This window comes from Xenopus tropicalis, chromosome 1 (genome assembly GCF_000004195.4).
Source record: "Xenopus tropicalis strain Nigerian chromosome 1, UCB_Xtro_10.0, whole genome shotgun sequence".
NCBI classification, from domain to species: Eukaryota; Metazoa; Chordata; class Amphibia; order Anura; family Pipidae; genus Xenopus; species Xenopus tropicalis.
Window position 1 is genome coordinate 198,460,558 of NC_030677.2, and position 23,115 is coordinate 198,483,672.

A 23,115-nucleotide genomic window follows, 5' to 3' on the forward strand; every position below is an offset into this window, starting at 1 on the left:
AGTTGCAGGGAATACAAAGCTGCAGCTGTTCTTTTGGAACAGTATATGATCAGGTGCAGGGAGTTGCAAGGCATACAAAGCTGTAGCTGTTCTTCTGGAACAGTATATGATCAGGTGCAGAGAGTTGCAGGGAATACAAAGCTGTAGCTGTTCTTCTGGAACAGTATATGATCAGGTGCAGGGAGTTGCAGGGAATACAAAGCTGTAGCTGTTCTTTTGGAACAGTATATGATCAGGTGCAGGGAGTTGCAGGGAATACAAAGCTGTAGCTGTTCTTCTGGAACAGTATATGATCAGGTGCAGGGAGTTGCAGGGAATACAAAGCTGTAGCTGTTCTTCTGGAACAGTATATGATCAGGTGCAGGGAGTTGCAGGGAATACAAAGCTGTAGCTGTTCTTCTGGAACAGTATATGATCAGGTGCAGGGAGTTGCAGGGAATACAAAGCTGTAGCTGTTCTTCTGGAACACTTTATGATCAGGTGCAGGGAGTTGCAAGGAATACAAAGCTGTAGCTGTTCTTTTGGAACAGTATATGATCAGGTGCAGGGAGTTGCAGGGAATACAAAGCTGTAGCTGTTCTTCTGGAACAGTATATGATCAGGTGCAGGGAGTTGCAAGGAATACAAAGCTGTAGCTGTTCTTTTGGAACAGTATATGATCAGGTGCAGGGAGTTGCAGGGAATACAAAGCTGCAGCTGTTCTTCTGGAACACTTTATGATCAGGTGCAGGGAGTTGCAAGAAAAACAGCTGTTCTGAAACAGTTTATAAGGTGCAGGGAGTTATAGAGAAAAATGTCACAGCTATCATTCTGAAATTGACTATTTACTGTATGGACCTTCTCCAAATTGTAAATTACCAGCAGAAAATAAATGTTTTTTAGTAGAAGATTGCTTTTTTTCAATCATAGTTGTTTTACCTTTTTTTTAGTTAATAGCAGGGCACAGGGAAACGTATGGCATATGTCCCATTTAATAAACTCCTCCTATCAAAGCTGCCTCTCTGACACTGAAATGAAACTACCAGCCTAATGATTGTTAATATTCACATAAAGTCGGAAGCTGAAGCCTAAATGCAATTCCCCCAGCAGGCAGCTCCATGTGTGACTCTATTTCTCCTTCCGCCCCAAGCTGTTTCCATAACAACCCTCCTGTGCGTGTGTAACTTCCATCTCAAAACACAGCTGTAGGAGGGGCGCCTTCCTCTTTGATAGACAGGTCGGGCAGCCAACTGACGTCCAAGAATCTCTTCCTTGATCCAATGAGGCGCGGTATGCTCAGGCGGAGGGGCGGGCTAGTGGTGCCTGTTGAATGAGAGTTGCGTCCATAGTTGCAGGTGGAACAGGTTGCTGAGAGGAGCTTTCCGGACATTTGAGGTGATGTTAAATAACAAGAATTGCGACTTTCTTGCGTTTAGTAATTTATGTTTTTTAATAATTAGTGTGTTTGGTAGTGAATTTATTTATTTCCTGTTATTTATGAATTTATATAAATATATATGTATCGAGAGAAAAATGTTTCTAGAGAGAGTTTTATAATCAGTTCTTCATGATGTCATCACTTATAACCCATGCTTAGGGATTTGTGCCACTTAAACTCACCCGTTGTAAAATATGAGTAAATGATTATTCTCATAGGGATATTAGAGAAGAGTTCAGTGACAGTAGGGTACATTATTCCTTTGATATTAAAACTACAATAGTTTCCCTGTGTAGTTGCTATGGTCTCTCATACACTAGGGATGCACCAAATCCACTATTTTAGGATTCGGCCGAACCCTGAACCCTCTGTGAAAGATTCGGCCGAATACTGAACCGAACCATAATTTGCAAATGCAAGTTAAGCAACTAAGGGGTTAAAAAGAACCGTGCGCTGGGTCCATGGTGAAAAATGTTGAACTTACGAAGGGTCGGACTGGGCCGCCGGGACACAGGGAAAAATCCTAGTGGGCCCCAACCCTTACTGGCGCGTTAAATTTACATGCAGGGTTGGGGCCCCTGCGGGGGGGGGGCGGTTAGGTGCAGGGTCGGACTGGGGGGTGCAGGTGCCCCAGCCGTGTCCCCCAGGGGCCCCCCTAACCCCCCCCCGCAGGGCCCCCGCCTGATGTCCTCCCCGAGCGCGTATTAATTGAACGCGTCGGGGAGTGGGAGCGCCGGCAAAGGTCGGACTGGGGATATTTCCCGGCGGCCCAGTCCGACCCTGGTTAGGGGTGCAGGGGACACGGCTGGCGGGGGCACTAGCAGGGCCCCTGGGGCAGGAGCCCCGGAGGGCCCTGCACCCCCCCAGTCCGACCCTGAACTTACGTGTTTATGTGAGAAAAAGTAATTTGATTTTAAGGGTGAAGAGAAACAGAGCTACTAGTAGCAGCTACTTTTTCACGGCTACTAAATATCAGAAAATCCCCTGCCATAGACAATACTGAGAATTGCTTCTGCTAAAACACACATAGAGACAGTTATCAGTAAATGATCAGCATTGTCTATTTTAGTAGCCACGACAAGTAGCTGCTACTAGTAGCTCCGTGTGTCTTCACCCTAAGGATTCAGATTCGGTTCAGCCAGGACCATAGATTTGGGTGAATCTGAATCCTGCTGAAAAAGGCTGAATCCCGAACCAAATCCTGGATTCGGTGCATCCCTAGTGGGTAACCAATAAACATGCAGTAACGATGTGCGAATTGGCAAATAGATGACAGGCAGACGTCCCTAACCCGGCAGCACCCAAGCCAACCTAGCCAGCCGTCAATATTTATATACCCCTGCCCGCCTGCTAAAGATGTGCTTTGTTTGCCCGATCCTCTGTCCCGTGGGTTTGGTCCCTGCCCACTGTATGGCTAAGGCTGTTTCCTCCCAGAGGGTTTGGGAAATGTAGAAAACTAAGTTAACAGGACTAATTAAGCAACAATTGTTGGATATTTTCATGAAATAAGTACAAATATATGAAGCTCTCTAGGTGTTGCAATTCCTATCTGAATCCATGGTTGTATGGTGGAAGTTCAACAACAAATGGAACAACCGCAGGCTGGATTTTCTAATTTTTATGATTTCTCCTTCCTAACATATTTATTGGCAAACAGACCCCGAATCCTTCGGAAAAGATTTGGCTGAATAGTGAACTGAATCTGATTCAGTTCGGTAAGAAAGCTGTTCCGGACCAATTTGCCTCCATGTTAGGACAGGAGGTACCTTTTTCTGAAAGGGATTGCACAAATCTGCCATTTTAAATCTAATTTACCCTATTCATCTTTACTATGCGTTCCCTGTATCTCTCTCATAGGGAAGAGCCACACCCTTATTTACTTCCCTGACCATAAAATAACCATGAATTAATTTTTTCTCCACAGCTATAAAATTTCCTTTCCCGGGAAATCAGTAAAAAGTTTCACTTTATCAGATGGGTAAAAAGGTTATTTTGAACATTATTAAATAATATTTAACTCAACCTCACCTAGCTCCACAGCTGCTAGGGTTTAATCAATGACAGACTGTATGAATGCTCTTTAGTATTCTTGATAAGAAGTAAATGAGAATTTCCTGGACTTTAAATCATAAGATTTAAAAATATTTAATAAAGTTAAAAAAAAAAAATATATATGTGTTGTACAGGTATCTGAAGGTTTTAAATAATTGGTGCCGGGCCAATTATTGGACTGTAATGGGTTCCCACTGGGATTGGAGCCAGGGGTGTAATTTATGTAGGCACCCAAGTGCCTGTGCCAAAGGAGGAAGCTTTAGGGGGTGACCCCTGAGGGCCTATATATTTAAAAAAAAGCCCCCGTGTTCCAGATCAGCGCATACGCAAGTATTCAAACTGTATTGGCGATCTCGGCATTGGCCTGAAATACAGCCCCAAAAAGAGGACATCAGTGCTGCAATGTGCATACCTCCCAACTGTCCCTTTTTGCGCGGCAGTCCCAAATTTAACAGCTTAGCCCCCAGTCCCAGATTCTTATTGAAAAGTCCCTCATTTCCCTTTGATCTTTTGTACTGAATGCCAAAAAAGATACAAAGTTTCTCAAACTTAATTAGATAAGTAGCTTTTGGCAGAGCCCAGAATACTCACCCCCTGCATTGAGATACAATTGTAACTAATAAGCTAAACTCTTTGGAGAACTGAGACTTACAGCTTAAAGGAACAGTAACACCAAAAAATGAAAGAGCTTTAAAGTAATAAAAATATAATGCACTGTTGCCCTGCACTGGTAAAACTGGTGTGTTTGCTACAGTAACACTACTATAATTTATATAATAAGCAGCTGTGTAGCCACGGGGGCAGCCATTCAAGCTGGAAAAAAGGAGAAAAGGCACAGGTTACATAGCAGATAACAGATACGTTCTGTAGAATACAATAGTGTTTTATTTGTTATCTGCTATGTGCCTGTGCCTTTTCTCCTTTGAATGGCTGCCTCCATGGCTACATAGCAGCTTATTTATATAAATTATAGTAGACTTTCTGAAGTAAACACACAACTTTTACCAGTGCAGGGCAGCAGCACATTATATTTTAGTTACTTTTATACACTTTCATTTTTTGGTGTTACTGTTCCTTTAAAGGGCAATTTCACCTTCATTGTGTTTATGTTTATGTAACCTGCCAAATTTTGTCCCTCTTTGCATTTTTCAAATGTTGGGAGGTATGAATGTGGTTCTCACTAAACAGGATTTTCAAACCTGACCAATAGAAAGGGCCCACTGAAGCTACTGCACCCCCTATGGGCCCCCACCGCTGCCATTATACCCCCCTCAGGGAATAATGTACCCCCTACTGTAAATGATAAGGATATTAGCAGTCACTGAGGGGTTCTGGGACCACATAAAGGCACAAGGCTGCAGGCTGAGTTATACAGGGAACTCTGAGTATCACTCATGTATTATAAGGGATAATGTACCCCCTACTGTAAATGATAAGGATATTAGAAGTCACGGAGGGGTTCTGTGCCCATATAAAGGCACAAGGCTGCAGGCTGAGTTATACAGGGAACTCTGAGTATCACTCATGTATTATAAGGGATAATGTACCCCCTACTGTAAATGATAAGGATATTAGAAGTGGGGTTCTGTGGCCATATAAGGCACAAGGCTGCAGGCTGGGTCATTTTATACAGGTCAAGGAACGGATGTTAGAATTTCCCTTTCTTTCCTTGTCTGTTATAGATGCCAGGAACTGCAAGACATGACCGGGACATGGCCTTACAGGCCAAAAAGAACCTCTCATCATGCACAGATCCCGTTGAGAAGCTGCGCCTCCAGTGTCTCTCTAGGGGATCAGCAGGCATAAAGGGACTAGGCAGGTAGGATATGAAAAAAAACTTTGGAAACAGATGTGGAATTGTTGGTGTTGTTATCCCAGTAGTACTCTGGCTTCTTATTATGGATGAGTGAGTAACGGGTTAACTCTCCTATTTTGCCTGTTTTGGGGTGGGAGTATGATATAATTGTGGCCCTTTGGCCATGTAACAGTTTGCCTTATGAAAATTCATAGATCAGAACTGTTAAAGGTGAGATCTGCTAAGTGTGGCATGACTGTTGGCCAGGAGAGGTAAGTAGCTGTAACATAGGGGCTGGAGCAGTTGGTAGCAGCGGGTAAGTTTGCTTCTGGGCAGAAGGTGGGAGTGGGGAGGGGGGTCAGCACTGTAGGAGGAATACAGTGAGGAATATGGAGACCAGAGTAAGTGTCTTAATGAATGAGTAATGAATAGTGATTAAAGGAGAACTAAACCCTAAAAATGAATATGGCTAGACATGCCATATTTTATGTTATGAACTTACTGAACCAGCCTAAAGGTTCAACATCTCTATAGTAGTAATAATCCAGTCCTTTAAAATTGTCACAGGGGGTAACCATACTGGACACTTCTGTTAGAAGTGTCTGCAACATGCTCAGTGTGGTCTGAGCAGCTGTTGAGAAGCTGAGCTTTGGGGTCGTCAGAAATTATCAAGCAAAGAAAATTATGTTTGTCATATAAGATGATCCTAATGGGCTGATGATTAAAGTCTGATGCTAATTGCTGGTTTCAGAGCCGCCATGCAGTAATCATCTCTGTTAATTACAGCCTTATATTGTGACATTTATATTCTGTATATACAATTTATAGTGAGTGGGTCCCTAAGCTCAGGTTATACTGTGACATTTATATTGTATATATACGGTATATAGTGAGTGGGCCCCTAAGCTCAGGTTATACTGTGACATTTATAGTGTATTGCAAAAAGGAGTTGGCGCTCAACAGGTTAAACCACCCAGTGTAAATATAAAAATCAGTTTATTTGAAATTTTTAATTCATTCAATTAAAAGTTATCAAACAGTGTTACACATAATTAGTCTTACATATTAAAAAGCGAAAAATAAAAATAAAAAATTACCTATACATGAACTAATAATATTAAATATAATACCAAGGTAAGAAAAGATTTATCACTTAATAGAGAAATGGAAATGGCATCATATACTTTCATAAAACAGTGGGGATTAAAAATTGATGTTATCAAAAAGACTCAATACCCAAAGTAAATTAGTAGAGATAAAGCACAATGTATATATAAAACGGATATATTAAATAACTCTATAGTAAGTTCCCGGCCGGGACAGAGGGTAATATATCTAACACTACAAGTGTGGGGGGATCTATCTATTACTCGGTGATAATTTGGTTGTAGATTTTATGCATTGCCGGCCTGCGAACCGGTTTTAACCCTTGGTGGTTTTTTTTTTGCAATTTTACACGCCACATATTAGGTTGGCTAACCGAGCGTTCTCCTATCTAAATCCCATTTAGTAGTCGATTGCACTAAGGGGATTTGCCTGAGAGGCATCTCCCTATAGGAGCCAGTTTGCCCTAATTAAATTGCAGAAGTAGGCAATTAGTTATTAGTAAAGCCTCAATTAATGAACTTCACATCTATTTTCTGGGCATATGTGCACTAATCCTCTCCCTCCTGTGTATAATGTAATAACCTGCTATAGAGTTATTTAATATATCCGTTTTATATATACATTGTGCTTTATCTCTACTAATTTACTTTGGGTATTGAGTCTTTTTGATAACATCAATTTTTAATCCCCACTGTTTTATGAAAGTATATGATGCCATTTCCATTTCTCTATTAAGTGATAAATCTTTTCTTACCTTGGTATTATATTTAATATTATTAGTTCATGTATAGGTAATTTTTTATTTTTATTTTTCGCTTTTTAATATGTAAGACTAATTATGTGTAACACTGTTTGATTACTTTTAATTGAATGAATTAAAAATTTCAAATAAACTGATTTTTATATTTACACTGGGTGGTTTAACCTGTTGAGCGCCAACTCCTTTTTGCAATAATCTTATAGTTTACATTTGGGATTAGTCCGGAGGTAGGCAGCTATTCATCTTTAGGTCACTTTTATGGTCACTATTGTTGGGTATTTATGTGGTTTCTTGTTAATTGCACGTTATTTATACTTAGAAGTTAAAATTAATTAAGCGCAGATAAGGGTTGAATTCACATTTATAGTGTATATATACAGTATATAGTGAGTGGGCCCCTAAGCTCAGGTTATACTGTGACATTTATATTGTATATATACAGTATATAGTGAGTGGGCCCCTAAGCTCAGGTTATACTGTGACATTTATAGTGTATATATACAGTATATAGTGAGTGGGCCCCTAAGCTCAAGTTATATTGTGACATTTATATTGTATATAGTGCTGGGCGGTATGACCAAAAATTTATATCACGGTATTTTTCAAAATTATATCGGTATCACGGTATTTGACGGTATTTTTTTTTCCCCATGCATGATTAGGTGACCACCCCAAACACCCGCCACCCGCACCCCCCCCGCCACCCCAAACACCCCCCCATCCGCACGCAGCCCCCCACCCCACCCCAAACACCCCCCCATCCGCACGCACCCCCCCCACCCGCACGCACCCCCCCACCCCAAACACCCCCCCATCCGCACACACACCTCCCACCCCACCCCAAACACCCCCCCATCCCCTTCACATAAATATAACCCCCCACCCCACCCCATCCCACCCCCCAAACACAACCCCATCCCCTTCACATAAGTATAACCCACCCACCCCCACCCCAAACACCCACCCATCCCCTTCACATAAATATAACCCCCACCCCATCCCACCCCCCCCAAACACAACCCCATCCCCTTCACATAAGTATAACCCACCCACCCCCACCCATCCCCTTCACATAAAATATAATTACTGGCCAGGCACCCCCGACAGCTCACATTGGTATCCGACTCTGAATGCGTCCTAGCGATGGCGCTTTTGTAGAGTGTGCGCGCTGACGTCACGTGCGCGCTGACGTCACGCGCGCACCCGGAAGTATTCAGCACACCGGTATGTCGAAAATTCATATCGGTTTCAAAAAAAAAAAACGGTGATCGGTTTTTACCGGTATACCGCCCAGCACTAATTGTATATATACAGTATATAGTGAGTGGGCCCCTAAGCTCAAGTTATATTGTGACATTTATATTGTATATATACAGTATATAGTGAGTGGGCCCCTAAGCTCAGGTTATACTGTGACATTTATATTGTATATATACAGTATATAGTGAGTGGGCCCCTAAGCTCAAGTTATATTGTGACATTTATATTGTATATATACAGTATATAGTGAGTGGGTCCCTAAGCTCAGGTTATACTGTGACATTTATATTGTATATATACGGTATATAGTGAGTGGGTCCCTAAGCTCAGGTTATACTGTGACATTTATATTGTATATATACAGTATATAGTGAGTGGGCCCCTAAGCTCAGGTTATACTGTGACATTTATATTGTATATATACGGTATATAGTGAGTGGGTCCCTAAGCTCCGGTTATATTGTGACATTTATATTGTATATATACGGTATATAGTGAGTGGGCCCCTAAGCTCAGGTTATACTGTGACATTTATATTGTATATATACAGTATATAGTGAGTGGGCCCCTAAGCTCAGGTTATACTGTGACATTTATAGTGTATATATACAGTATATAGTGAGTGGGCCCCTAAGCTCAGGTTATACTGTGACATTTATATTGTATATATACAGTATATAGTGAGTGGGCCCCTAAGCTCAAGTTATACTGTGACATTTATATTGTATATATACAGTATATAGTGAGTGGGCCCCTAAGCTCAGGTTATACTGTGACATTTATATTGTATATACACAGTATATAGTGAGTGGGCCCCTAAGCTCAAGTTATATTGTGACATTTATATTGTATATATACAGTATATAGTGAGTGGGCCCCTAAGCTCAGGTTATACTGTGACATTTATATTGTATATATACGGTATATAGTGAGTGGGTCCCTAAGCTCCGGTTATATTGTGACATTTATATTGTATATATACGGTATATAGTGAGTGGGCCCCTAAGCTCAGGTTATACTGTGACATTTATATTGTATATATACAGTATATAGTGAGTGGGCCCCTAAGCTCAGGTTATACTGTGACATTTATATTGTATATATACAGTATATAGTGAGTGGGCCCCTAAGCTCAAGTTATACTGTGACATTTATATTGTATATATACAGTATATAGTGAGTGGGCCCCTAAGCTCAGGTTATACTGTGACATTTATATTGTATATATACGGTATATAGTGAGTGGGTCCCTAAGCTCCGGTTATATTGTGACATTTATATTGTATATATACAGTATATAGTGAGTGGGCCCCTAAGCTCAGGTTATACTGTGACATTTATATTGTATATATACGGTATATAGTGAGTGGGCCCCTAAGCTCAGGTTATACTGTGACATTTATATTGTATATATACAGTATATAGTGAGTGGGCCCCTAAGCTCGGGTTATACTGTGACATTTATATTGTATATATACAGTATATAGTGAGTGGGCCCCTAAGCTCGGGTTATACTGTGACATTTATATTGTATATATACAGTATATAGTGAGTGGGCCCCTAAGCTCGGGTTATACTGTGACATTTATATTGTGTATATATACAGTATATAGTGAGTGGGTCCCTAAGCTCGGGTTATACTGTGACATTTATATTGTATATATACAGTATATAGTGAGTGGGCCCCTAAGCTCAGGTTATACTGTGACATTTATAGTGTATATATACAGTATATAGTGAGTGGGCCCCTAAGCTCAGGTTATACTGTGACATTTATATTGTATATATACAGTATATAGTGAGTGGGCCCCTAAGCTCAAGTTATATTGTGACATTTATATTGTATATATACAGTATATAGTGAGTGGGCCCCTAAGCTCAAGTTATACTGTGACATTTATATTGTATATATACGGTATATAGTGAGTGGGTCCCTAAGCTCCGGTTATATTGTGACATTTATATTGTATATATACGGTATATAGTGAGTGGGCCCCTAAGCTCAGGTTATACTGTGACATTTATATTGTATATATACAGTATATAGTGAGTGGGCCCCTAAGCTCAGGTTATACTGTGACATTTATATTGTATATATACAGTATATAGTGAGTGGGCCCCTAAGCTCAGGTTATACTGTGACATTTATATTGTATATATACAGTATATAGTGAGTGGGCCCCTAAGCTCGGGTTATACTGTGACATTTATATTGTGTATATATACAGTATATAGTGAGTGGGTCCCTAAGCTCAAGTTATACTGTGACATTTATATTGTATATATACACAGTATATAGTGAGTGGGCCCCTAAGCTCAGGTTATACTGTGACATTTATATTGTATATATACAGTATATAGTGAGTGGGCCCCTAAGCTCAGGTTATACTGTGACATTTATATTGTATATATACAGTATATAGTGAGTGGGGCCCTAAGCTCGGGTTATACTGTGACATTTATATTGTATATATACACAGTATATTGTGAGTGGGTCCCTAAGCTAAGCTCAGGTTATACTGTGACATTTATATTGTATATATACAGTATATAGTGAGTGGGCCCCTGAGCTCAGATAAGTGACAGCAGCACAGAGCAGGGAATCAGCAGAAAAGAAGATGGGGGGCTACTGGGGCATCTTTGGGGGCACAGATCCCCCCTGTTAAAGGGCTGTGGTTGGCTTGGGCTGGTACAGAAGCACAAAACATAATTTACAACATTGCAAGCCTATGTCTTTAGTTACACTTTAGCCTAGCCTACCTAGCAACTGGAGGAATTCTAACAGCACATCTCAATCACCAAACCCAAAGTGACAGGAAACACAAGCCCACAGAGCAGGGAAAACATATTTACTGCAACCCAGACTACTATGCACAGGAAAAGCTTACTCGTAGGGCCTCTTCTCTGTAAGGAAATACACCCGGGCCTTACCCTTACAGTTGCCTGGGAAACCAGAATCTCATTGACAACAGCTTATAGTAAATAGATGTGCTAAAACCCAGAGGGGTAATTAGGTTATAACTGGTACTTGAGACTGTAGATGAAAGTGTTGCAGTTTGGGTGAACATGGATTCGCCCTAAAAAATCCCAATGTATGCATGAAAACCTACCCAGAACAATTACAATAAGTTTGAGATGAGTATACATACACTTTTACCCTCCAATTTGTGACTGTATGTTAACCACTCACTTAGACTGTAAGCTCTATGGGGCAGGGACCTCATTCCTACTGTGTCTCATAACATTAATCTGTGTATTTATACTTTTTCATTGTATTTATTATAATACATGTCCTCCCTGTGTGTACAGTGCTGCATATCCTTGTAGCGCTTCATAAAAAAGTTACATATATATACTTAGTGGTCCCAGGAACTTAAAGTGTTAGTTCACAATTACAGTAATGTATCTATGTTATAAAATGTCCTTCCTCTTCCCACCACAAAAAAAAAAAAAAAGACACACACATTGTCTCAGAATATACTTATATACATAGTACTAAAAGGTCATTAAGAGGGTGACCTACCTCTATTATAAAAAAACTTTTTTTTTTTTTTTTTTTCTTGCTTTGCCCAGAGTTTTAAAAATTTAACCAAACCAATTTTCATGAGTTGGGTGCTGCCCAGTAGATGCAGCAGATTAGAATGTAAAGATGTAAGGCTAAGTAGTAGTTGTACACACCTTAGTTTAGTAGAAATTGTGCCTAAACCCTAATACTTTCATGATTATATCTGCAGAGTGTTTCGAATTATGGATGACGACGGTAACAAGACCCTTGATTTTAAAGAGTTTTCAAAGGGCCTGAGTGATTACGGCGTGATGATGGACAAAACGGAAACGCAAGAACTTTTCTCTGTATTTGACAAAGATGGAAGCGGAACAATAGATTTTGATGAATTCCTCGTCACCTTACGAGTAAGTACACAAATGAAATATTTCATTAAAATGAACTGAGTTCTCCTTGTCATCATTTATTGATGATCACCACAAAATATATGTGGCAAATTTAACACAAGTCTGCATAAACAAACAACTAATAGTCCTTCAAGCCTAAACTGCCATGTCTAGAAAAATAGGAAAATAACCCCTAGTTTGAATCTCTGCCTTGGTGAATATACAGTGTGCCCAGCCAGGGTTGCTGCTGCCCTGAGGCGGGTTGGAAACTTGTCTTAGGCAGCAGCACCACCCAAGTTACCAGGGGCGGCAAAAAGCCGCTCATGGAAATTTTAAGGGCCACATTTTTGCTTCTTCTAGTGCAGAGAGCACAATTGCACTCTTTGCACTAGTGATGTGCCCAACCCCCCAGACCGACCCCATCCAGCACAGGAAGGTAATTGCTGGGAGCGGCATCATAGGAGTGGCCTCAGGCTCCTTCTCCTGTTGCTTTTCGTGGTTCTGTTATCCTTTGTATTTTTATTATTCTGTGCTTGGTTTTACAGGTTAGTTTGCCCATATGAAATGGTTAAAGGTTGGCTGAAGGTCTAGCCCCATGAATGTCAGGTTTACTTACCCATGTACTTAGTTATATGGATGTTTAATGCTTGCCTATATAAATATTTAATGTCCTGATCAGCTACCAGGGTTGCCGCCTGTCTACTTTTCAGCTACACACCCTGCTTTTATCTTGAGCATGAAGATGTTTAGGATGGTGGATTCCTGATGTCCTTGGGCAGAGCAATGACATAACAAGCAGGAATTGGACAGGTTGGGGCTCCAAAACCCCTGCTGCTGGGAGCACCAATCTAAAATTCCTGCTCAGTGTGTCATTGCTTTGCCCCCGACATCATGACATGGCCACCTCTCCATCTCACCATCATCACTCAGTTTTATGCACAGGCAAAATCGTCAACCCTATTGGGAACAGGTTGGCCTAGCCTTATACATATTCTGATTTTGGCACAGAAATGTGTTTACAAAGTCACAGAATGAAAAAATGGGATTATAAGGCATTGACATCACTGAGGAGAAGGAGCCACAGCCCTAACATCGCCAAGGGAAAGCTGGCTGCAGGGGTGATGCAAGCTAAGGTGATGAGGTGCACCCACCCGAACCCAAGCAAACAGACCCCATTGGTGATCGGAACCCACCAGACCCGCAGGTTAACCTTCGGGTCTCTGGTGAATCTACACATCACTACGATGTGTGTAGATAAGAGTAACTTTCTGATGTAAAAAAAAGTGCAAAAATGTTGTTTGATCACCAAGTTTTAAACATTAAGCATTTTAACACGACTTTACATGCCAGAAATTCTTTGCTGCCTGGCTCAACTCAAACTCAAACTCAACTCAAAATTTCAGTTTAAAAAATTACGCCATAAATTATGGCTCAAGTCTGGTGTAAGAAGATAAATTTTATAAATCATGCTTTTAACACTATATAATGCTTGATTTTATTATGGAGTCTTATAAATATGCTCTTAATATTACATTACTTTTTACTCTGCTTTCTGGTGAAAATCTTTTTTACACCCATTTATAAATATTCCTCATGTGACCCACTCTTTGCAGCCGCCCATGTCGAATGCAAGGAAAGATATGATCCTGCAGGCCTTCCGGAAGCTGGACAAATCAGGCGATGGCGTTGTGACTATTGAGGATCTAAGAGGAGTGTACAATGCAAAGCACCACCCAAAGTACCAAAATGGAGAGTGGACAGAAGATCAGGTTTTTAGGAGTTTCCTTGATAACTTTGACTCTCCGTATGACAAGGATGGACAGGTATGTGATACGCTTTACAGCTATATATTTCAAAGGGAACATATAGCCTAAATTAGAACTTGCTCTAATAAGCACTTTTTCAATTTGCATGATTTTTTTTATAGATTTTATGAGTGGTTCTTAAACATGGAAGTATAACCTGAATGCTACTCACTGTTCAGCCCAGCAGAATGGCAAAAATGTATGCAGGTCTGATCACTTTAATTTGTTAGTGTGACAGAAATGATAGAATTTATCATATAATCATCAAGAGGCATTTCCTCTCAACTGGCCCAAACAGTTAGACTTTTAAGAACTGCAAATATGAAATTATCATACGAGTAAGTTAAGTTGTAGTTGTGCTGTATGCCCCAATTAAAGACATGATTTCAGAATTATGGGCCCGCAGCAGTTGGAATCTCACGGAATTGTAATCCAACCAGTGTTATGAACCAACGATCTGTGAATTAAGCTCACACTTTCAGAAAAGGCAACTGCAACCTCTCAAAAGAACAGATTTGGGCTTTGTACAAGGGGAAAAATGTACAAAATGACTGCAAAATGATAGAATTGTTTTGCACCTTGCCCTTGAATGTAATGAATATATATATATATATATAGGAACACATACTTCCATGTTTGCTTGTACATAAAATGTATGCTTTTAAGAGTAAATAGCAAGAAAAACTAAAAAAAGGATGTCAATGATATCATGGATTTTTAGTATAGGCTTTTCCCTGCAGAACATTTGGCCACTGTAACCTCTATTTTTAATTTGGATTGTGCCTTTTCCTGGGTAACCATTCAGCATGGCTGCAATGTTGGATTTGTTCATGCATAGTGTAGTAGAAACATGGACGTTACTTTAGGAAGAGCTCCAGCAAAGAAGAAGATGCACACCTTGAGTTCATGTGCAAGTCCAGGATTAGTCCGTACTATGGGCTCCATCGTTGATCCTGTAATGCAATGTATTTGCTTAGTCTGATTGCTCCTAATACACATTCAAGCTGGAACCACTGTTATGACCCTGTGACACGACAGGGCTTTCTCTTTGCATGATATTTTCAAGAACACGTTGTACATTTACTCTTGCAATTTTTTCACCAAAATAGGTTACACCGGACGAATTCATGAACTACTATGCAGGCGTCAGTGCTTCCATTGATACTGATATCTACTTCATCACCATGATGAGAAATGCCTGGAAGCTCTAAGTGTATGGATTTCAATTAAAAACAAAGCTCGGCTTTTTGGGTTTTTTTCTTTTCGTTATATCACTAATACACAATTAAGCGTATATTTGAAATACAGGCACTTTTACTTAAAAAATACACATTTCTCTGACTCTCACATATTAACAGAATGTTATAGCTCATGTTTCAAAGCTGTACCACATATTACTTCTGCCTGTATTTCTCTTATTTAATTGTTGTATTGGATATAACATCAACACACTTTTATTTGGACTCTATTTTACTCACACAGGTTACTAATCTTTATTTAATTGCTATTTCAATTCCTTTGACTTTTCAATTCCTCCCCTGTAATTTTTCAAAAAGTTTTTGCTACCATAGGTTTTCAAAAGCTTTTTAATTTAACAGCAGTTTTTTTGCAATCAGGTGTTACCTAATTTATTTGTCAGAGTGTTTAACTGCTTTGAGATGTCATTCATTGGGTGTCAGTAATCAGTGCAGCTCAGCACCCTTGCTGAGTATAAATGCCCACCTGAATCACTAATCCCAGATGCAACTTCCATGTGGAGATTAACGATTCTAATCATTCCAACATTAATAATGAATTGTTAAATAGGCAATGGATCAGTTTTCTTTTTTCAAGCAGTGTGCATCATCACCACTTGCAAACATATACTGATTCATTATAAATCAGTCTCCTAATTTTTACAAGAAAGAAAAATGTTTGGATCTGCAAGTGGATGATGACCATACACAGGCAGATCAGCTGTCAATTCTGCCTCTCTTAAATGAATCAGCAACATATTGTCCCGTGTATGGCCCCAAAACATTAACCTTCCCATTAAAGATCTGATTAGGGCAACTTCATATATGAATTGGGCCTGGGGAAATCTTATTGTCTCGGTACAACTGTGGAATGCAGCACAGGGCCCCTATTTAGTCTGATGTTTAGCCGAAATATAATATCACCCCGATTCAGTACACCATATTTTGAAGAAATCTATGTATTTGATGACTTAAGGTGGCTATACACAGCCTGACATATCTGATCAAAAATCTGACAAATATCAATTGGGCAGATTTTGACATTGGATAGAGGACCACATCTACACATTTATGCAGTACTCATCTTGACGGCCCACATTATGATCCAATTTTTGGCTCGAGGCCCAAACAACCAGCCAGATGTTGCCCACCTCACCTCACTGTGGCCATATCAGGAATCAGCTCCACCAAATGAGCTGATCTTATAATGTTTAGCTAAACAAGCAGATTTTTCTCTGCTCAGATTTATAATACCTCTTGTGTGCACATGGACCTTTATAAGGACAAAACATCAAGGATTCCAGCCTAGCAGGCTCAAATAAGAGTTCCTTTCTTCTGGAAGATATTCGGTACAGCAGTGCTGTCTGGGTGTTATAAGTAGCGCTGTAAAGGCAGTGAACTCAGTAACATACATTGGTAGCTGAGACTGAATAAAAGAGGCCCCCTTATCAATATCAACCCTTGACACACAATATCCCAAACTATCTGCCAGCCAAAACTGCTCCACATCGCAACAATTAAGGGTTTATTTTTAGTGCTTGGTCTATGAGATTAAATGTGTTCTATTATGTTCCCATATATATTATAATATTTTAACGCATGTATTATATTTACTAACACTGCACCAATTTCACTTCTAAAGGTGGTGGGTCTTTGGTAAATGGAATGGTAAAGAATAATAAATCCTGTATAGGGATGCACTGAACCCAGTTTTTCAGATTCAGCCGAATCCATTGTAAGAGATTTGGCCGAATACCGAACCGAATCCTAATTAGCATACGGTAATTAAGATTTTTCTACTTCCGTGTTCACGCGGCGACATTTAACCCTTAACATTCAGTTCGGCAAGATCGTGCATCCCTAATCCTGCCAAAAAGGCTGAATACAGAACCGAATCCTGGACTCAGTGCATCCCTAATCCTGTATTGCTTTAACTGTTTTATTCCAGACCTTTACAGCTTGTGTTATAGTGCTTGAACTGAAGAGAATGAATCTGTTCTGGGATTTTTTTTTTTTAAGCATAAAAATTATCAGTTTTTTTGTGGTTAAAGGGAATGTTAACCCACTTTCAATTTCTGAATTTTTGAAGTATATTTATCAAATGAACTTTCAGCCATTGATCAATACACTCCCATAGGAATAAATAGAAAGTGGGTGAATTTTTCTGTGATGATTTCTGACCTTACATTTTGATAAATCTGCCCCATAATATAGCATAGAAAGATGTATTTTTTCTGGTTTTATTGGTTTGGTTGATGTGCCTTTTTATTCTTCCTCTCCTTAACCTGAGAATTAAAAATATGCTTGCTGGGGTGCAAGAAAGTAGGCTGTTATGAGGCTGCATTTTATTGGTTTATTGTTCTGCCCCCAATAAGGGCTAATTATATCTATGTTGGGATCAAGTACAGGAACTGTTTTATTATTATAGAGAAAAGGGAATCATTTAACCATTAAATAAACCCAATAGGGCTGTTCTGCCCCCAATAAGGGGTAATTATATCTTAGTTGGGATCAAGTACAGGTACTGTTTTATTATTACAGAGACAAGGGAATCATTTAACCATGAAATAAACCCAACAGGACTGTTCTGCCCCCAATAAGGGATAATTATATCTTAGTTGGGATCAAGTACAGGTACTGTTTTATTATTACAGAGAAAAGGGAACCATTTAACCATTAAATAAACCCAATAGGGCTGTTCTGCCCCCAATAAGGGGTAATTATATCTTAGTTGGGATCAAGTACAGGTACTGTTTTATTATTACAGAGAAAAGGGAATCATTTAACCATGAAATAAACCCAATAGGGCTGTTCTGCCCCCAATAAGGGGTAATTATATCTTAGTTGGGATCAAGTACAGGTACTGTTTTATTATTACAGAGAAAAGGGAATCATTTAACCATGAAATAAACCCAATAGGGCTGTTCTGCCCCCAATAAGGGGTAATTATATCTTAGTTAGGATCAAGTACAGGTACTTTTGTATTATTACAGAGAAAAGGGAATCATTTAACCATGAAATAAACCCAATAGGGCTAAAAATTCTGAATTATTTCATTCAGAATAAAATTCTACATTATTTCATTAAAATGGAGTCTACAGGAGACAGGCGTTCCGTAATTTTTGAAAGATGTTACTGATTTTTCCAGTTTTTAAAAAAATGTTAGTCTGCAGCTTTCCAGAATTGTCACTATTTTTTTGCAATGATACCAGTTTAAATTCCTAATGGAGCAAAAAATAAACATTTTTAAAAATGACTAAATATCTTTATTTTTAAAGCACATTTTTAATAAATGTTTTCTTATTTTATCAGTTAAAATAAAAAAAAAAAATTAAGTCCAGTAGAGTATTTTGACTATTATGTGGTTGATAGGGTCCCATTGACTCTAGCAATTATTCGGTGTTAGGAATACCAGCATCAAGAGGAAGAAACCAATAGGGAATTAAATATAATACCAATAATATCTAGCCTCACAGTCATTCATCATTCTGATTTTTTCCATTGATGACTGGAGACCAGACCATAACTTAAATTGCAGGTTAAGTAGAAGCAGAATGAAAAAAGACATTCTCACAACAAATCCACATGCAAAAAAATGAATAATAATAAAACTTAAGACCAATTTCAAGGTAAGTTTCACAGTTTTTGCAATTGCTGTATACAACAGATATGAAATAAACACATCAAGAAAAAGCAGCCGAAAGTGCATATAAAGTGGAGAGCATGTATTGAGTCATTAAAGTTCATTAAAGGAGAAAACTACTCAGCATTTTATTGCCAATAGATTGGCCACAATAGTGCAAGATAGAACACTATATTTATTCTGCAGAAAGCTCTAGAAACTCCCTCTGTTTAAGATAGCAGCTGCCATTTTAGCTTGGTTTGGCTTCACTACCAGGCAGCAGCGTGCAGGCATTGTACATCTCTCAGCTCAGATTACAACAGAAAGGGCAGGGGGAGAGAGGAGCAAATAGAGCAGGCTCGTGCCGTGCCCTGAAGGATTTTTTTGAGAGATCTTTTCACTGATTTTAGCACTTTAAATGTAACACTGAGGACTCAGAGCAACAGTTCTATGTTTATATTATTAGTTTTTACCTTTCCTTCACCTTTAAAGTCCAAACATACTGCTGCATGTGGTTGTTGTCAGTGCCTCCATCCTGCCTCTTCTCATAAATGGCCTAGGAACCATGGAACTAGTGCCATTACTGTCTTGTACAAAAGACTTAGACAACCACAAGTACTACATAACTGGTCAGCTTCTATAATGCAAGATTATTTGATTTGGTCTGGTTGATATAGGACCTTAAATATCACATACTGATTGCAGTAAACGGTTTGCAATCTTCACCTTACACGCTGTATTAAGTTTTATATCCCATGATGTAATACTGAATAGTAATTAATGCTATTTTCTCTTTCCAGGTGACAAAAGATGAATTTCTGAACTATTATAGTGGAGTTAGCGCATCTATTGACAGTGACACCTACTTTATTCTGATGATGAGGAACGCCTGGAAGTTGTGATGGGTGCATGGTTTTAATACACGTTTTATGGTTACTCTTCTGTTTGTGTGCATAACGGATTTAATTGGAAAGAGTGATCAACAAAATACCCCGACATTTTATAGAAGCTGCTGCTGCTGACTGAAATGGACAGTAAACACTGCACACAATCATTTATACATAAAAGTACATGTTATACAATGTATATATACAGTAGGCAAATGTTTCCTGTAGTGAAGGATATTATAATAAGTGCCTTGGAGTATCATAATATCTCTAGAAGAAAACTGTATGCCCTAGAATCAGGGCAGTGGTTTGAATGAAGAGAAAAAAGGTGACAAAATTAACGCTTATGACTCCGGGCACAAGGGGCACAAAAACACTTGAGTCTGGGGTTTGGTTGCACTCTACATCTAGTGCTTGATTGGCATGTGGTGCTAGGTGCAGAGTGCAGCACTGGTACATGCAAGGCAGCCGTGTCCTTACTGTCAGCCATAGGGCAGGAGGGAAGTACAGGGCTGTGTTACAGCCTGCTTGTGTCTATATACCAGCTCTGGTCAAAATACATAATCTGAAATTGTATTTACCATTTCCAATAATTTATTACAGTGCTCCTGTGGGGTATATTAAGCAACTCCCAACAAGTGTTTCATAATGAATATAACATTTTAGAAGCACAGACCTACAGAACCTCCACCATCTCTGCTTTTAAAGGTTAGGACAGCAATAGATGTCAGGCTTAATGCATACTGTAATAGGTGTGAGTGCAATAATACTAAACAATGTTAATTTCAATATATACATATATTAAATAGATTATTCAGTAATTTTAAAGACAGGGATCTTTGTTCTCAGAAAAACCATATTGCCTTTTGTTTTATGCATTATGGAAGTGCCTTGAAAGATATCCAAAACTCTAGGCAGCTCTTGAGGGGGAAAATTATTGTTTAATTGCTAAAACAGTGCCTTTTAGCTCAATTCCTGTACAGCACCATGGTTGGTAGATTAAAACTCTACATTTAAATGGGGTCTGACAGTGACAGTTTTCATTTTTATTTGTTATAGTTTTTAAATTTGTCTTCTTCTTCTGATACTTCATGCTTTCAGATGGGGGTCACTGACCCCAGTAGCCCATAAATGATTGCTCTGTAAGGCTACAATTTTACAGTTATTGTTATTTTTTATTCAGTCCCTCTCCTTTTCATAATCCAGGCTCTTTTTCCAAATCATTGCCAGGTTGCTAGGGTATGTAGGACCCTAGCAACCAGATAGCTGCTGAAATTTCCAACTGGAAAGCTACTAAACAAAATGCTAAATAAAAAATCAAGACCAGTTGCAAATCGTCTTAGAATATTACTATCTACATCATACTAAATGTTCATCTAAAGATAAACAACCCCTTTAACCTGACAGTTCCACTCTTTTATGAGTTCAAAATCACAGAAGGTGAGATAACTAGAGAAAATGTAACTTTTATTATAAGTTAATTAACAGTTGGTTAGTAATGTATCGGAACACTACAGATATAGGATCTCTTATCTGCAAACTGTTATACCGGAAACTCTAAAATACGGGAAGTCCATTTAGGCAAAACTTATATATTTGTAATGATTCCTAAGCTATTTCTGTAACGGTGTATATAAACCAGATTCACACATTACTCCATGGCCCCTGTTATAATTCACAAGCAGATCCTGCTCCAGTAACTTATACATTTGTGCAGATATTCCAGAACCAGCAGTAACTGTTTGATCTGTATTTTTCACATTTAAGTGTTGAACTGTGCATATAAATTATCATTTTTTTTATATTAAAATGGTTGTTTTATGTTGAGCACCTTTTGTTATTCTTAACTGCAGGAGCTTGAAATAACTTCTGTGTGGTTACCCTTCATTTAGCCCATAGAAAGTTGGCCTTTGGTTCTTTTTCTCTCCCTGTTGGTTATATAGTAGTCCTAGAGGCAAATTATGTATTAAATGGGCACTGGGTGTGTAGTTTGATTGAGACCAGCAGTTCAGTTGTTTTCTTTGGCTGGAAAAAAGGTACAGTTGCCCTGGTTTGTAACCTATAGCAACCGATCAGATATTTTCAAACACCTGCTCTGTAATTGTTACTTGCTGATTGGTTGCTATAGGTTCATAGACTAGCGGCATTCGTTGCTCCTTTTACCTTACTAGACCCTTCTGAGAGGGTAGGATGTTTGATGGGGGCAAGAATAAACAGCCATTGCAGTATTTTGGGCAGACACCAGCAGTTGTTGCAACTTCTATAACATTACCCCTGTAATTGTTTATACACAGTTTCACTTTTGTCACTCATTACTAGGGATGCACCAAATCCACTATTTTGGGGTGAACCCCAAATCCTTTTGCGAAAGATTAGGCCGAATACCAGTCTGAATCCTTATTTCATGGTGTTGGAGCAAATGAAATTACAGGTAAGAGGGGGCCCAGGCAGTACTAGCTGATAAGGCTCTTGTAAATCAGGATACTGAATGGACTTGGTTGCCTTCACCATCTAACACCATTCACCATCACTGTAGCACGCTCTGATGGTGTTCCCAGACTAATGGGAACAAGGAAGATGTGTGCTGGATTTTGAAGCCATTGGGTCCCGCATTCTTCAGGGTCTTGACAGAGAAGGAACTTGTCTGAATAAAATACATGAACAAATCTGATGTTCAATCAAATCATGGTATAGACCTTATCCATACCCAATGGGTCCTGATGCATTTGGGGTGGCTCAAATAGAATTGGACTGCTGTTTTGTTTTGATTTGATTGGTCTTGTCCAAACAAGAAGCAAGAATGGGATTTTGCTTTCAGTTATAGAATTTGCCCTGTTTGGTGCAAAAAGTTCAAACAAATACACATTTTTTATATTTAAACAACAGGCCAAATGTTCAGCACTAGCCTCATTCACTGAACTAATGTTGAAAATGTGATAACGCTGCCCCTGTCCCTTTAAAAGTGACTGACTTTCTTTAGAGCTTGGACATTTATTAAAGAAAACACTAAGCAGACATGAAATATAAATGAAAGTCATGTTTATGACTAACAACACAAAAAGTCTCCTATAAACATTGTTGTAACCCAGGGTGGGTATGACACAAGTCGGTGGTTTATTACATTCATAGTCTATCTGATATACAAAACAGTTTACATGAAATAAAGTCATATTATATGTGTGCAATATTATAAAGGCAACGAGTAATCAAAAATAAATGCAGCATAAAAAGTATGGTTACTATGGAAAAGTCATTCGAGCAGCAGGCTCTCCATTTTCAAACGG

General features: G+C 39.0%; 1 protein-coding gene across 3 annotated transcripts; it reads left to right on the plus strand.

Moving 5' to 3' along the window:
• The first annotated feature begins 954 nt into the window (after nt 1-954).
• capsl (calcyphosine like) lies at nt 955-21,658 on the plus strand. Of its 3 annotated transcripts, XM_012962427.3 has the most exons (6): nt 961-1,374; nt 5,152-5,288; nt 12,126-12,303; nt 13,896-14,105; nt 15,197-15,300; nt 19,745-21,658. In XM_012962427.3, the coding sequence occupies exons 2-5, from the start codon at nt 5,152-5,154 to the stop codon at nt 15,296-15,298; spliced, it is 627 nt and encodes a 208-aa protein (XP_012817881.1). In that variant the 5' UTR covers nt 961-1,374; the 3' UTR covers nt 15,299-15,300; nt 19,745-21,658. The 3 variants fall into 3 exon arrangements, with proteins under 3 accessions (XP_012817884.1, XP_012817881.1, NP_001016524.1); XM_012962430.3 differs by lacking the exon at nt 15,197-15,300 and having other exon boundaries at nt 955-1,374; NM_001016524.3 differs by lacking the exon at nt 961-1,374 and having other exon boundaries at nt 5,164-5,288; nt 19,745-19,880.
• The last annotated feature ends 1,457 nt before the right edge of the window (nt 21,659-23,115 follow it).